Source organism: Chaetodon trifascialis, chromosome 11 (genome assembly GCF_039877785.1).
Source record: "Chaetodon trifascialis isolate fChaTrf1 chromosome 11, fChaTrf1.hap1, whole genome shotgun sequence".
NCBI lineage: Eukaryota > Metazoa > Chordata > Actinopteri > Chaetodontiformes > Chaetodontidae > Chaetodon > Chaetodon trifascialis.
The window spans coordinates 18,779,645-18,794,134 of NC_092066.1; the positions used below are offsets into that span (position 1 = coordinate 18,779,645).

The window sequence follows — 14,490 nt, forward strand, 5'->3', positions numbered from 1 at the left end:
TGAAAAGCAGCCATCACCCCCTGACAGAGTTTTGTTGTTCTAGATTATTCTTTGGAAGACTACAAGCAATGCACGCAGTCAGGCCTTAAGGTTGGCATCAACATAAACGGCGTTTATGTGTCAGCGGGCTTTCATGGTGGATCCTGTAATGGTTTGCTGAATGAGATGGGAGGTGAGGTTTCATGTTTTATAAATGTCCTCTGTTTAACGTCACAAAAGTCTGACGTCAATCTGTCTCCCTCCAGAGGACACAGCGAAGGGCAGCATGGTGGAGGACTTTGTTGCTGTTGTACGCGGTGGAAGCAGTGAATCCATCACAGCTTTGGTGTCTAAAAAGCTTCCCACCCCGCAGCTGATGGGGCTATGGGGCGAGGGCGTTCACTTTAACCCCGACTTCATTCGCACAACAGTGAGTTATTCTCTTTTTTCTCTCTTACCTTGTCCATTTCTTGTGTTTCTTGTTCCAGTCTCCTGTGACATGAACACAATTGACACCTTTTAGTTCTTCCTTTGTAGTTCACCATCTCAGTTTGCAGCTATAATAAAACTGTCCACAGGGATTTTGACCTGAGTAATTGATGCAAAAGCATTTACAAGAATTAGTCAGTGGAGGTCCCAGAATTGGCACAATTACAGGGAGGCAAAATACAGCTAGACTGATCAATATCAAGTCAGAGAACAAACAGCAACACATGCCAAGTAGCAACTGTGCCAAACACAAATTGGCTGTCTTGCTGCAACACGGTCAAGTTTCAGCATTTGTTGGGCTTTCTGGTTGGTCTAAAAAACACTCAATTCAAGAGACTTTGAACAGAACCTGGTTTAATAGTGACATTTGTTTTTCATTAGACACGGCCGCTGTATGAGCTGGTGACCTCTAGAGACTTCTCCCAAGACGGCACCCTGAAAAGAAACCTGAAGAGAGCCCTGTCAGAGTACCTGGCAGAGGCCAGTTCATGTCGATGTGCTCCCTGCCACAACAACGGAGTGGCTGTTCTGAGAGGTACCTCACAGGATGTTACTGTTTGGTGTTCATGGCACTTTTTATGGTTCCACGTCCATCAGCTACTGGCTGAAAACTCAGTGCATTACTCTGAACATCTTTCCTAAGCTGTGTTCTGTTTTCACTGATAGTTTCACTGATAGCTTAAGGATTAGTTTTTTTAGTTGTTAAGGTTTAGATTTTTAGAGTTTTTTGCCCCAAACACAAAAAAGAGTGATTCTGATGATGATTGCAGTGATGGTGAGAGTTAAGAGTTAAGTAGTATCTCCATCTCCCTCAACAGGCGCCAGGTGTGACTGTGTATGTCCTGTTGGCTACTCTGGACGGGGCTGTGAGATCACTCATAGGCAAAAAGGTTCGAACTCAAATGCACAATACTGCATACAACATGACATTTTTCTATCTTTGCTCTAAACCAACTGAGATATTGACATGAAATGAGATATGATCTGGCATCTTCTGACAGATTTAGCCATTGAGGGCAGCTGGAGTTGCTGGGGTGCATGGTCATCCTGCAGCGGAAGAACAATGACAAGGAGTCGACAGTGTAACAACCCAGCGCCCAGCAATGGAGGCCTGACCTGCAGAGGGCTACAGCAAGAGTCTACTGAATGCTTTTAAAACTGTCAAATGTCAGGTTTGACATAAAGATTTATAAATAAATAAAAAATCCTTGAAATTACAAGTTTAGTCTGTCCTGTGTTTGTCTTTTGAGTACCTAGTGTGACGTAATTGTAGTCACATGAATGGAATATCTTCAATTAATATTTCATAAAGAATGTTAAACCATGTGTGTCATTTCCTATGTAGCATTGTAACATTTAACTAGATTTACCTTATGCACTGACATCGAATCTGTAATTTAACCCACATTTAACCTTCACTTTGGAGGCAATTTAAGAAATGTCAAATATAAGCATCTAAAATTTCACTGTGCTTCAAGTTCAGACAGAAAAACATGAACACACACGTAGTAAAGTCTGCACAAGACACATTTATTCTACCTTGAAATACAGTTTGTCATACAGTGTGTTCGGAGAAGAGACATAGATTGCAATTTATTCTATTAATGTTTGAGAGTTCCAACATTTCAAAAAGGACTGTGAAAGACCCATTTTTGTTCACTGACTTCACCTAACATCATCTGAGTCTGAAGAAAAGCTCACTCTAACAGCGCTGAGTCTGCGACGAAGAGCCCAGGCAGGTTGCTCCACCTCCTGCAGGAGCAGGATTGTCACAGGTTCTTGTCCGGGTCCTCCTCCCTGATGCACAGGATGACCAGACCCCCCAGCACGACCATGACCCATTCGTCTTGGTTTCTGTGGAGAAGAATTAGGGAAATTTTGAGCTGATCTAAACAAAAGGACATAGATCCGGAAACAGGATGTGCGTGCGCACTGTTGTTACTGCATAACATCCTCTGACCCGCCGAGCAGGTGAAACAGGCAGCAGATCAGTCAGCAAATGGACAAGAACAAAAGAAAAAAACTACCACACATGCATGAGAAATGTTATGAGAGGTTTGCTCTTGTTGTCAGGCAGTGAAAAGTCTGAACTGATCCAAGTTAAGGAAGAACTTTAGTGCAATTAACAGATAACCATTCTTATATATGTACTTCAAATCTATGTAATCTCACCTGGATGAGCATAGCGACTTCCAGCAGTATCTGCCTGCTTTTAGTTTTGGCACTTTTGTTTTTTATACGGATTAAACAAACAATATATAAAATCTTAATTAGTAATTTTTTAAGTAATTGGTAGGCACGTAGTTCTAATCTTTAGACAAAGCCAGACAAACCATCTCCTGTCTCCAGCCTCAAATTCTTCACATTTCTTCTATGTGTTTACCTCCACTGCTTTTACTTGAGATACAAATCTCACCTCTTCTGCGAGTCTCTTCACAGGCCTCTCCCTGGTAGCCTGACTTACAGATGCATTTACAGGAGGTACCCATGAGGACAGGAATCCCGTTGTTCCTGCAGGGGGCGCAGCGGCAGGAGTCGAACTGCCGCAGATACTCATCCCAGCCCCTCTGCAAGTTGGCCAGTCTTGCACCTACATGGTCAGCAGCTGTGCTGAGACGCACTAGCTCATAAATTGGCATGGTCTGGGTCATAGGAAAGGAAGAGAAAAGTTAATAAAAAACTGATGATCACACCAGCAAAGGCTCGAAAGCAGCGTGAGGTCATAAATTGAGGATTTAACTATAACTTGTGTTATGTTTTTCTTCTGCTTAATGACTGTTTGTTCCAGTAAGTTACCTCATACTTGATGAGTGTTGGGTTGTATTTGAGACTGGCTCCCCACTTCCTGTAGGTGTCAGGGTTTCTGATAACCAGCAGGCCACTGCTGCTGTCTGTGATCCCCCCCTTCACCAGAGTAACGATGTCTTCAATCATAGATGAACTGCCATCGTTGGCTTTTTTGAAAGAAAAAAAAATCACATTTGTAGTACAAGATGACATATTTCTGCATCAATTCTTCAAAATTTGCATAATTTGTTAGTTGTGTACAAGTTAGATATACTGTAGCTACAAAGGAAGCTAATAAACTCAAATTCAAACTAATTAGATATTATCAGGACCTCAAAGAGGGTAGACTACTGATAGAATTTCAATGACTCACCTTGACTAAACTGTCCTTCTTTATTGCATGGATTCACACCCACTTTGAGATCTAGCGATACCTGGCCGTTGATGGGATAGTTTATACCAATAGAAGCACCAAAGCACCGACCAGCTTGTTCAGCCTCAAGCTCTGTGAGAGTCAGGGGAGAGAATTAAACATAGCTTTCTTTACATTGCATTTTCTGGAGGATGATATTGATGAACGAGCTGGAAAGTCCACACTACTTGATTCTGCCATCGTTGTTTTGTTGACAACCACAACATATTCAAGGGTTCCTCCCATAGTTCCCTCCGTAACATAGTGGGTGCCAAATGTGTTGAAGAAGCGGGAGTACATCCCAAAGTCGTACTGCTCAGGGAGCTCCATGAGGGAAACGTAGAAATCTTCATGAAGCATCAGCTTATTAGTTCTCATTTTGAAGTGGGCCGTTTGCACTTTGGAGAACAGCCTAACGAAGCCAAGGTCCTGAGGACAAAAGGGAAGTCTTAAAATAATGTGCTTTCTCTTGGCCATGCACCGACATTCAGTTCTGTTAAAAGGAGTGCAATTGTTTTGGTAATACATGCACTTAGATGAGAACATTGATACTGCTAATTTAACTACTAAATATTAAGATAGGAGCTAGGAGACTGTTAGCTTAGTGTAAAAACTGAAAATAGGAGGTGCCAGCTGACCTTGGCTCTGTCCAAAGGTAAGAAAATCTGCCACCTAATACACTAATTAACACAGGTTGTGTGTGTTTTCCCGTTTCCAGTCTTTATGCTAAGCTAAGATAACTGGTTGCTTCATATTTAACAGACAGATATGAGAGTGTTAGCTTACCACTCTCTTCATCTAATTCTCTGCAAGTAAGCAAACAAGTATATTTTCCAAAACTAACATGCCAAACTATTAAAACTATTTAAAAATTACCAAACTCTGGCCTCACACAAATAATAAAACATGAAACGAGACTGACTGCACTTGTTATCATGTAAAAGATGTTGGCCTGTGGGTCCGTAGATCCTACCTGGCTTTTATGCTGTGTTAAGTTCCGGAGAAACTCAGATTCCCCACTTCCACTCAGTCCCACTTGCACATAAGAGATCCCAAGCGTGAAACCATGACTGGAAGAACTCATGTCTTTCCTCGCTTTCAACAAGCTCATCACATCGTTAAAGTATTCCCGAGAGCCCTCTGATGTAGCTTCAGCCTGTAACAGGTTAAAGTTTATGTCAAAAAGCCTTAGTCCAAACAGCCCATTTAAGGTACACAGGGAATAAATCACCACGTTACAATACCACAAAATGGTAGGTATGGTAGTTGTAAGGCTTCCTGTAGTTCTTCTCCTCGTCATTGTAGTGCAGGTTCTCACAGAATGAGTCATAGATGAATTTCCTCCATCCACCATTATAGACATATTCACACTGTCCTCCAAAGTACCTCTGGTCAACTACATGATCCACAAACTCTCCAGTCAGGACGTTGTAGCTAGGCAAAGCGGAAAGACTCAAATCAGTCATGAAGTAAAGGATGAGACATATCGAGAAAAAAGAAATAATGGTGTGACAGGCAGATTAGTGAAATGACATATGTGATTTTTCACAGCAATTTGTTAGCCAAAGAATACTGATTTTGAGGTGTCGATGATGAATATGCTCATTCAAATGATTTTTTGCAACTGCCACTGTAATTCATGGCTTTTCATTGCCTTTAAAACCTTTTTTCATGTGATGATATATGACAAAGTGAAGCGAATAATAAGAATAACACAAATTCTAGCTATGCAGCATTCACCCCTGAGTGCCACGTTCAGCACCAGGGATTGGCAGCAGCGTGGAACACTTGTCGTCTCTCCGGTTGAAGTCTTCACAGTCGTCTTCATCAGAAAAATCATCACAGTCTGGCTCTCCATTACAGCGAAGGGACTGGCTGATGCAGCGCCCTGGAGAGACAGTGTGACAGTCTCACTCAGTCAGATTTACACCTTCTGTTCATCACACCTGCAGACAGAGAACGTGTTGTCTGGGTGGTCACTGATGGGACTTGCCAGTTTCTCTGCAGGTGAAGCTCTCGCCACAGTAATCTGGCACCAGACACTGCGCAGTTGCTGTTGGACATGCCAGCTTCTCCCACAGTGACTCAAAACACTCTGTGCCACCAAACTGAGAAGGCCTCTCCAAGTATCGGAAACGGAACTGAGACACAGTTAAAAATGAGTTAGCACTCACTCAGTATGTCCATTCCCTTATACCACTGTCCAAAAACAGATCCACACAAAACACCTCCAGTCTACTGCATTGCACTGTGCCCATAGTGGTGCAGTTAAAATCATACAAATTCCATACATTTCTTGGTAGTAAGGGAGCATTTGATAAACAGCGTCTACATGATCCTAAACCAGTTGTGTATTTTGAAGCTGATTATGTATCTTTGGACCTATTGATCACGTCATCCATAATAAATTGATGGAAAACAGTCCAGTTTCAGATTTGCTGTTGCACAAGCCACCCATAATAAAAGCTGTGGTCATAATTTTCAGTCAGTGTCTTTAAATGACTGATTTCTGCAATTTACTGAGAAAAGCACTGTTACCTTTTTGTCTGTGCAGGAGGTGCAAGGAGTCCAAGATGACCAGCTCCCCAGCATACAGTTGATGGGTGTAGGTCTAATCACGGCTCTGGTCCTCCTCATTCCAGCCCTGCTGCCCTCCCAAAAAGCACCCATTATCATTTCAGATCTTCTTCTAATACCCATGGTGCTACCAATATGTTATCAAATGAATGTAAGAAGTATAAGTGAGGAATACTGCACCTGCTATCAGCTGCTGCCCATGACTTCCTTGATGCATTCACAACCGAGGTAAAATTGATACACAGGTAAAGTGTGCATAACATCAGTGGTAAATTAATAAATATCTCCATACTGAAAATGAGTAGCTAGTCCTTAAGATTAAAATGCAACATCACAAAGCAGCTGTTGTGATCCTGTGGGGAGTTCTACCACTGCAGTCTTGGCCAACCACGGTGAATGATTGATCAAGAGTAAACACATGCTCTTACAACAGTCAGGAAAGTTTTTTTTTTTCTTTTTTAATGATCAATAACCCCCATTTCTCATCTTCAACCGTGCAAACACAGCCAGAACATGTTGTCACACAAACATTTCCACAGCAAGAGAACAGCAAACACCCCAGACATGTGTCTTCTCACATGATGATGATGATGATGATGATTATATTATTAGCGTTATTACCAAAGTTATACAGATCCACATACGAAGTGACCTCCGACCCTTCAATCGTCAATGTAACAGCATGAACGCGCACGTCGTCAGGTGACGCGCAGCACGCAGGTGCGGTCACGTCTCCAGGCGGCGCTTTCAAATTGTTTGTTTTAGCATAAACAGTGTGTCGGACTCATCGCGCTGCGTCCACGTCACGTCACTTTAGACTGTTCTCCTAATGTTCAAACCTGAACAGTGATGAACAAACTGAGCTACAATGGAGGAGGTAACTTTTTTAGACTATTTTATGAGTCATTTTAGCTTCGTGGTTAGAGGAGACTAAATGTATGTAGCCTTCATCCAAAGCCCCGTGCTAGCTTAGCTGTTATCCTGTGTTTAATGCACTGTTTTTAACACAGTTTAGTTAGTTTAGCTTATACCGTAGACGTTTATGGTTTTGCCTCAATTCTGACAACTCTTCTTGGTGAATCATTTCATTGTTTGGTTTATAAAATGTCAGAAAACTGTAAAAGCAGAAGAAAAAAAAAAGCCTAAGTTGACGTCCAAATGTCTTGTATTCAGTCCAAACACCGAACATTTTCAGTTTGACATTATGACCTGTAAGGAAATCAGAAACAAAACAAAAACAATGAGTTGATATCTAAAATGTAAACAATTAAACAGCCAATCATTGAAGCTCTACTCTGCTCTAAGACAAACTCCAAAGTCACCTCCATGAATGAAGACAGAAATGAGAAACCTCTACATAAAACAAAAACTACCTGCATCAACAGACACTGAGAGAAAGTGAGAAAATGTTGTTTGTAATTTTGGTAAACCAACCTTCTACAAGTGTTCAGTTTTGGCTCACTAAATTAACCATTTTATGTAAATTGTCTGTGAAAGTAATAGACATTTCAGTTAATCTAGTGATTAATGATGTGATGTTGTTTTTGTTTTTTTGTTTATTTTCTCCTGGAGGGCCAAATCAACTTCAAAGCTCTGAGGGCCAAGTTCCAGGAAGAGGCCCTCCTGGCTCAATCCAAAACTAGTCGGCCAGCTGTGGCAGACAAGCCTAAACACCTTCCTCCTCCTGGAGGTCACTGCAGCTCCGTGGTTAGCAGTATTAATATGGCTGTAGAAAGCAATGCAGCAATGGTTCCCCGGGTCATCTTCAGAGATGGCCTGCGGGCATCTGGAGGCAAGCGACCAATTTCCTTTCCACCGCAGCCTCGGCAGACCTCCCCCTCATCCCAGTTTGCTAATGGAGACGGCACAACAAGGCAGTCCCTCAAAGACCGACACATGCCGCTGGTGCTTCCTGCCCTGCCTGTAAAAGAGCAAAAGACAGAACTGCCAGCCAAAAAGGAGCACAGAGAGCCAGGAAAAGATGCCCTGCCACAAACTAAAATCAAAAAGAAAGGTTTGCTGCTTCCTTTCAAATCAGCCAAAGCATCAAAAGTCAGTGCAGAAAATGGGGAGGAGCCTACATATGCCGATTTGACCACCAGACCCTCCAGTGCTCCGGGCGAGTTGCCCTCTCTGGAAAAACAAATCACAGACGATGGAGTTTCTCTTCAAAGTGACCAATCAGCCACTGAGCTCCACCTCTCCAGCCCAGATATCCCAATCACCCCTTCTTCAGCGGAGACAAGCGTTGACTCCGATAACAAAATTATTAGCACCTTGGAGAGGGCCAAAAAGAAATTTTCCCGCACACAGATGTTGATCTCTGCCAAACCAAAGAGCTTGCCTTCCCCTGACTACATCTCAAGAGATAAAGCGTTCCTTTCACCTCCAAAGAGCAGTGAAAGTGCAGAACCTGAGCTACCCGTACCCCCACCAGTGTGTCTTCCCCACCTGGCTTGTATTGCAGCCCGGCCTTTCTTCAGAGCCAAAACCTCTTCATGCAGTAAGTTACATTCAGTGATTAACATTTTTGTCCATATTGACATCTTTCTAAATCTTTTGCAATATTGTATTTGCTAATGACTAGAGCCTGCGTTGGATCAGCAGTTTGGCAGGAATCCAGCTAAGCTTCCCTCTGTCAGGACTAGTGAACCGCACCCACCCTCTGCCCCTCCAAAGAAGCCTCTACCTGACTTGAGATCACTGCGGCCGTTGCCACCAAAGCCCCCCAGACCTCCATCAGTAGATCTCAGCTGTTACCACCTGCTGACAGCTAACGGTATGCTTTGATATTTAGATTCTTTTTGTTTTCCATTTGTGTGGCCTCGCTTTATTTGACTTTTACTTCCCCCTTTTTTGTGGCTACAGAGTGAAGAATATGACAGCACAAAGTTGTATTTTACTTGGACCTCACTCGCTGTGTGTTATCCATACTGCAGTTAACATTATACTTAATTGTGGTAAGCTTGACCATCTGTTCAAGTGCTGATTTTGGTTTCTTATTATAGAGGTGTCACCAGGTCTTAGCCAAGCTCCAAGTGAAGAGCCAGAGCTTGAGCACCCATCATCTGTATTCGTTGTTCCAGAGTTTCCAGACTTTGAGAATTCAGAGATGGAAACAGCAGAGGGTGAAGCTGTTGACATTGGTGCACTCGATCTGGAGGCCTTAGACTTAGTGAGCACCAACTCTCCCATACCAGAGGACTGTGGGGTCAGCGACTTTGAGGATCCGCTACCCGACTTGTCAGTGTGTGATCCTGTAGAGCCCCTCATGAGAACGGCTGTCCAAGATCTGAACCTTGGCGGTCAAAGCATAATACCCCTGGATCCAGCCAGCTTCCCCGAACCAATAAACCTTTCAGAGTTCCCACAGCCTGCTGTGCCAGAGCAGTGGTCTCAGAGTGAGGAGGTGATCATAGATCCTCTGTCGAACTCTCAAGTTGATGAGACTGATCCAGGAGCTGCTGAGTCTCACTCTACTGCACAGGAAATGGACAACAGTAACCACACAGCATTCAATGATGACTCGAGGTGAGTTTTGTCATACCTGTGATTCCGCTTTGATCCTTTTTTTTGTGTGCTGTGACATTTCCTGTTTGTGCAATTTGTTTTTCTCGCCTCCAGTGCCAATCAACAGGACAGCTACTATGAGGCGTACAACAATGTGTACGAGGATGTCGAGAACATAAACAAATTCATCTTGGGCCAGAACTCGCGTAAGCGAAAAGGCGGCCTGAAGAGTAAGAATTTTGGCTTAACACAGTGTCTCTTTTCAGTATAAGACCTTTAGCAGATATTTATTTTACCCGTTTAACTTTATTGTTCACCATTTTTTCAGACCCATATGCTGACAACCACCCTACGGTAACTACTCCTTTAATCTAATTGAGTATGTAATCGTCTTAGTAAGTACTAAGAGAACAGTTACATTTCTTCACTGAAGAAATGAAGAAAGAACAAGCTTCTCTCTGTCTGACAATCATCTGTGGTAAATCAAAAATCTTCTGTGTTTGTTTCAAGAAGGAGGAGGCTTGTCTTAACATATGGCCTCGGAATCCCTGGTATGTGTTGTTGTTTTTCTCAAACATACAAGCCCTCTGTTCTATCATTGACATTGTTTTATGGCAGATGGAACATTGATTTTTTTTTTCTCTTACTTTGGTAAACAAACTGCAGGGGCAGTGTATCAGGAGAGCACGCTCATTCCGCCCATAATCATGTCCTCAGGTATGTGACACACCTCGCCTCTCTCACTGGTGTTCCCTTTTCCATTTGTTTTTCTTTTTAAAAATGCTTTTGTTGTTTCTTGTTCAGATATTTTTTATGAGCATATGGTCCGATTTCTTATTTCAGGTGGTGCCTGTAATCTTTGTGGAAGATCATTTTTGCCGCTGAACAGTCTGATTTGTTTTCAGTAAAGAGCGCCAAAGCCCCAACACTGCAGATCATAAAGAGCAGAAGAAGAGGGAGAAGCAACGACTGGAGAAGGAGAAAAAGGAGCAAAAAGAAAGGGAGAAGAAGGAAAATGAAATGAAAAAGAAGTTCAAAGTAAGTTAGGCAGTCAAATAACTGAAAGACTGATCATTTCTTCCCCTTAGCAGAGCTGCTTTTTCTGTCTGCTTTTACAAGGCCTGTAATGCTTAGTTTTATTCAACATTTTAGCCGCTTCGTTTGAAATTCTAGATTCTAGAGTGTTTTGTAAGGTGTTACATTTCAGTAAATATAATGGTATCACAGCAATGGTTCAAAATTGTTCAAAGTTATAATTTACTGTAATTTCTCAGCATGGCATCCCGCATGACAGCACTCTCATGGCTGAGATTTGACTCTAGGTAACCGGCGAAGAGGAGCCCATGTACCACGCCAGGGTGATGGTGGCTAGCAAGGTTCGCAAGAATGACCTGCCGGTGAAGAGCGGGGACACCGTCAGCATCATTCGCACCACCAGCTGCCCCAAAGGCAAATGGCTTGCTCGAGACGCCGACCACAAGTGTGAGTTTGGAGGCTTTGCTTTGTTTTCATGTGATTAGGAACCCAGCATTGTCCTTTTCACATTCACACCCTCAGTGTTTTCAGTAACTGCTCCGTCCTGGGTATTGCAGACGGTTATATTTCAGTCATGAATGTGGAGCTAAATATCAAGGAGATGCTGGAACTCGGCAAGAAGGCCCAGGCAGCTGGACGAGGAGGCAACCTGGAGGGAGATACCATCAGTATTGGGAGCAGGTACTGGGTAGCTCGTTGATAAAATTCTTTGCTTCCTCAATTCAGAAACGACGTGTACCCAGCTTTTGTTTGCGAGTCCATCAGTCTGTCATGATTAATGATTCTTAACTCTTTCTTTTGCAGATCCTCTAGCCACCCTGTGCTAACAAGCAGCTGTAGGTATCATTAGCCTCTGCAAAGGCATTAAGCTCTGGACTTAACTTACTTTTGTTCAACAGGTTGTACAGTGTCCTTTAACCCTAACTTTATATTAGCTACTTCATCTCAAAAAGCACTACACTAATAAAGACAGAACATATGAAGTTAACTGGTTGATATAATGTATGGACTTGTGGACTGACACAAAACAGTTGCACAGAGTTTGGCAACCAGCCCACAGACTCACGCGGCGCAAAGCCTGGTCTGAATAACTGAACTGGTTGTCATGTGCTTGACAGCCATGTGTTATTTTATGATTGCGAAGGAATTCCACGTAACCTGAGGCTTTTTTTGTTTCTTTCCTGCCAAACATCTATCATCAGCATGCTCCTTGTGTTCAATCACACTAATTTGTTTTTCCACAGTCACAGATGACAGTGAGGAGTGGGCCTGCGAAGATGAGACCCTCTCACCCTCCAGTGAAACCCAGTAAGACTGACAAGTTTACTGTGTCTTAAACTTTCAAATCAGTGTTATTCCAAAGAAGAATGACAGAAACCATTTACCACATAAGGGTACATTAAATGTAAATGTAAGTCATTCCGTCTCAAAGCTGTGATTGAATTTATGTGGCAAACAGCGTCTGTACTGTATTTTCTTTCTCTTCATTCTGTGCAGTAGCTTCCCTCGGCAGACTGCTGCAATGCCTGAGATGTGTGAGTACATTTTGTATCCAGCCTTTTGAAGTGAAAACATGAACAGAAGATGTTTCTTTCCCCCCCTCAGCCTTCTGGTTTAGAGGTTGTTTTATGTTATGCGCTGACATATGGCAGACTGTAACATGCCTTTGATGTGCACTTTTACCGTGCCATTTCCTGACTCCCTCCCTCCTCTGTCTTACTGTACTTACATAACTCGCCGTCATCCTTCCTTCACCCACCTCTGCCCTTTACATGTTGGCTTTGATAGCGGGTGGACATGTCAGCACCCAGCACAGTCTCAATGATGCCAACCTGGAGGACCTACAAACACAGTAAGTCTCAAACACACAGGTGTCAAAGCAGATACCTTGGCCCTGTTCTCTTGCTCACTCATATTCACATATGTCTTTCTACAGCCACCTCTTCTCAAGAAGGTGAGTGTATACATATGATGTATGTGCATACACATATATTCCTTGAAGAGTAACTAAATATTAAACATGGGAAAGAAGAAAAATAATGTGGAGAGCTAAATGGATTCATGATGGGAAACATTATACATTGGTCCTGGAGGGGAGTAAAGCTGATTAGTTGGACTGTAAAATGCTCCTTGAGTCCTCCACTCTATGATTGTCGTATTATATGAACCAAACTCAATTAACAATTGTTTTCATGTTCAATAAATCTGCTGATTATTTTCTTGATTAATCTATTAATCCTTTCTTCCATAAAATGTTAAAAAAAACTGTGACAAACACCCATTATAATTTCCCAGAGCTGAAGGTGAGGTATTTAGATATTTTTGTCTGTCCCAAAGGTATTCAGTTTATGGGCGTGTATATAACAAAGACAAGCAGCAGTTTGCAACACATTCGAGAAGCTGAGACATGCAAATATTTTTTTTTTAAATTGCAAACCATTCATCGACTACTAAAATAGCAGCCATTTAACTTTCTGTTGAAAGTCTAATTGGTTAATTAAGTAATAATTTCAGCATTACACCAAACAGACAAAAGATTTGCTGAGTAGTGAGAGTATCATGATCGGGTATGAAAGGGGCATCCTGGAAAGACTCAGTCGTTCGCAAGCAAGGATGGAGAGAGGTTCACCACTTTGTGAACACATGATTGTATAAAGGAGATTACTACATGGACTCAGGAACATGTCGTAAAACCATTATCTGTAAACACAGTTTGTTTTTATTTACATTTTACACAGCGTCATAACTTTTTTGGAGTCTGGGTTGTATTTCAGGGTGACTGTATTTGATTGTACTACATTGTATAGGTGCTCCTCACCCTGTCGGCCATTGATAAGTATAAAAAGTAATAGTTATAGGACTAAAATTGAATCTTAACAGTGTTCCTGTCTTCATCCTTTAGAACCAGACTTGAGGCCCTGCAGAAACTAGCCATCTTCTTTCAACACAGCAAAGAAGAATTTGGTGACATCACTGAAAATGGAGGAGCAACCCCTACAAAGTACAGTACTCTCTTATCCATCACCTCAACCTCTACTGTGTTGAAAGTTTTCTTATTAAGTCCACTGTCATTCAAACTTTGTTAATGATATAAAATGTTCTCACAAATTAAAAACTTTTTTGTTTTTCCATTCTATCCTATGAAAAGCGCGGAGCCACCAAGTAAGTTTCCAGAGTTCATTTTTCTCCATGACTGCATCGTTGTCACCGCCTCTGTCACTCTCACTGATAATGGGGAAGCTAAGCGAAGGGAACATACAAATCTCTTTAAAGATGTAACAGTCTCAACACTGGTGTCTTGCCGCTAATGGAAAATAACTTGAGTGGGTACATTTATCTGACTCCTCTAACCTGGAGACATGGCGCAGGGTGGATTGCAGAGACAGTTCAAAGTTAATGTGACATTTGTATCTGCTTGTCTTTATCCAGACTTCTTGTGTGCTGTTGAGGAGCCTCCATACCTGTAAGTGTTGGCAGTTTCCTTCTAATCACCAAGAGGAGCTTGGCTCCGTTTGATCTTTTTTTATATCCAGAGTACTCACAAGTACTTGAGGTTCTTTGGCAGTCTGCTCATGAACTGTGATGTCCCACTGTGTTTTGTATGACAGTGAACAGGAGGTTGACTTCACAGAGCTGGAGCTCCTTCCTCCCCCACCACTGTATGCTGACACCTTCTAATCAGGACATCGGGTAAAACAGGG

General features: G+C 42.3%; 3 protein-coding genes across 3 annotated transcripts in view; 2 read left to right on the top strand and 1 right to left on the bottom strand.

The window, feature by feature from the left end:
* Positions 1-1,624, top strand: part of LOC139338830 (complement component C8 beta chain-like) — a 49,626-nt gene extending 48,002 nt beyond the window's left edge. Inside the window, exons 21-25 of the mRNA XM_070974106.1 lie at positions 44-172; positions 246-409; positions 850-1,003; positions 1,287-1,358; positions 1,470-1,624. Coding sequence (XP_070830207.1) covers positions 44-172; positions 246-409; positions 850-1,003; positions 1,287-1,358; positions 1,470-1,624 — 674 coding nt within the window. The remainder of the gene's footprint in view (positions 1-43; positions 173-245; positions 410-849; positions 1,004-1,286; positions 1,359-1,469) is intronic.
* Positions 1,625-2,170: 546 nt separating this feature from the next.
* c8a (complement component 8, alpha polypeptide) lies at positions 2,171-6,534 on the bottom strand. The gene is made up of 11 exons (XM_070974833.1): positions 6,425-6,534; positions 6,206-6,314; positions 5,661-5,808; positions 5,408-5,555; positions 4,912-5,101; positions 4,641-4,823; positions 3,856-4,096; positions 3,629-3,760; positions 3,265-3,422; positions 2,885-3,110; positions 2,171-2,322 (listed from the first exon to the last, which is right to left on the bottom strand). The coding sequence occupies exons 1-11, from the start codon at positions 6,532-6,534 to the stop codon at positions 2,171-2,173; spliced, it is 1,797 nt and encodes a 598-aa protein (XP_070830934.1).
* Positions 6,535-7,112: 578 nt separating this feature from the next.
* Positions 7,113-14,467, top strand: LOC139338831 (FYN-binding protein 1). The gene is made up of 19 exons (XM_070974107.1): positions 7,113-7,121; positions 7,817-8,747; positions 8,832-9,023; positions 9,253-9,775; positions 9,869-9,984; positions 10,083-10,108; positions 10,265-10,305; positions 10,421-10,471; positions 10,660-10,792; positions 11,077-11,236; positions 11,347-11,470; positions 11,594-11,625; positions 12,034-12,097; positions 12,287-12,324; positions 12,578-12,641; positions 13,692-13,790; positions 13,938-13,951; positions 14,219-14,252; positions 14,398-14,467. The coding sequence occupies exons 1-19, from the start codon at positions 7,113-7,115 to the stop codon at positions 14,465-14,467; spliced, it is 2,721 nt and encodes a 906-aa protein (XP_070830208.1).
* Positions 14,468-14,490: the final 23 nt, after the last annotated feature.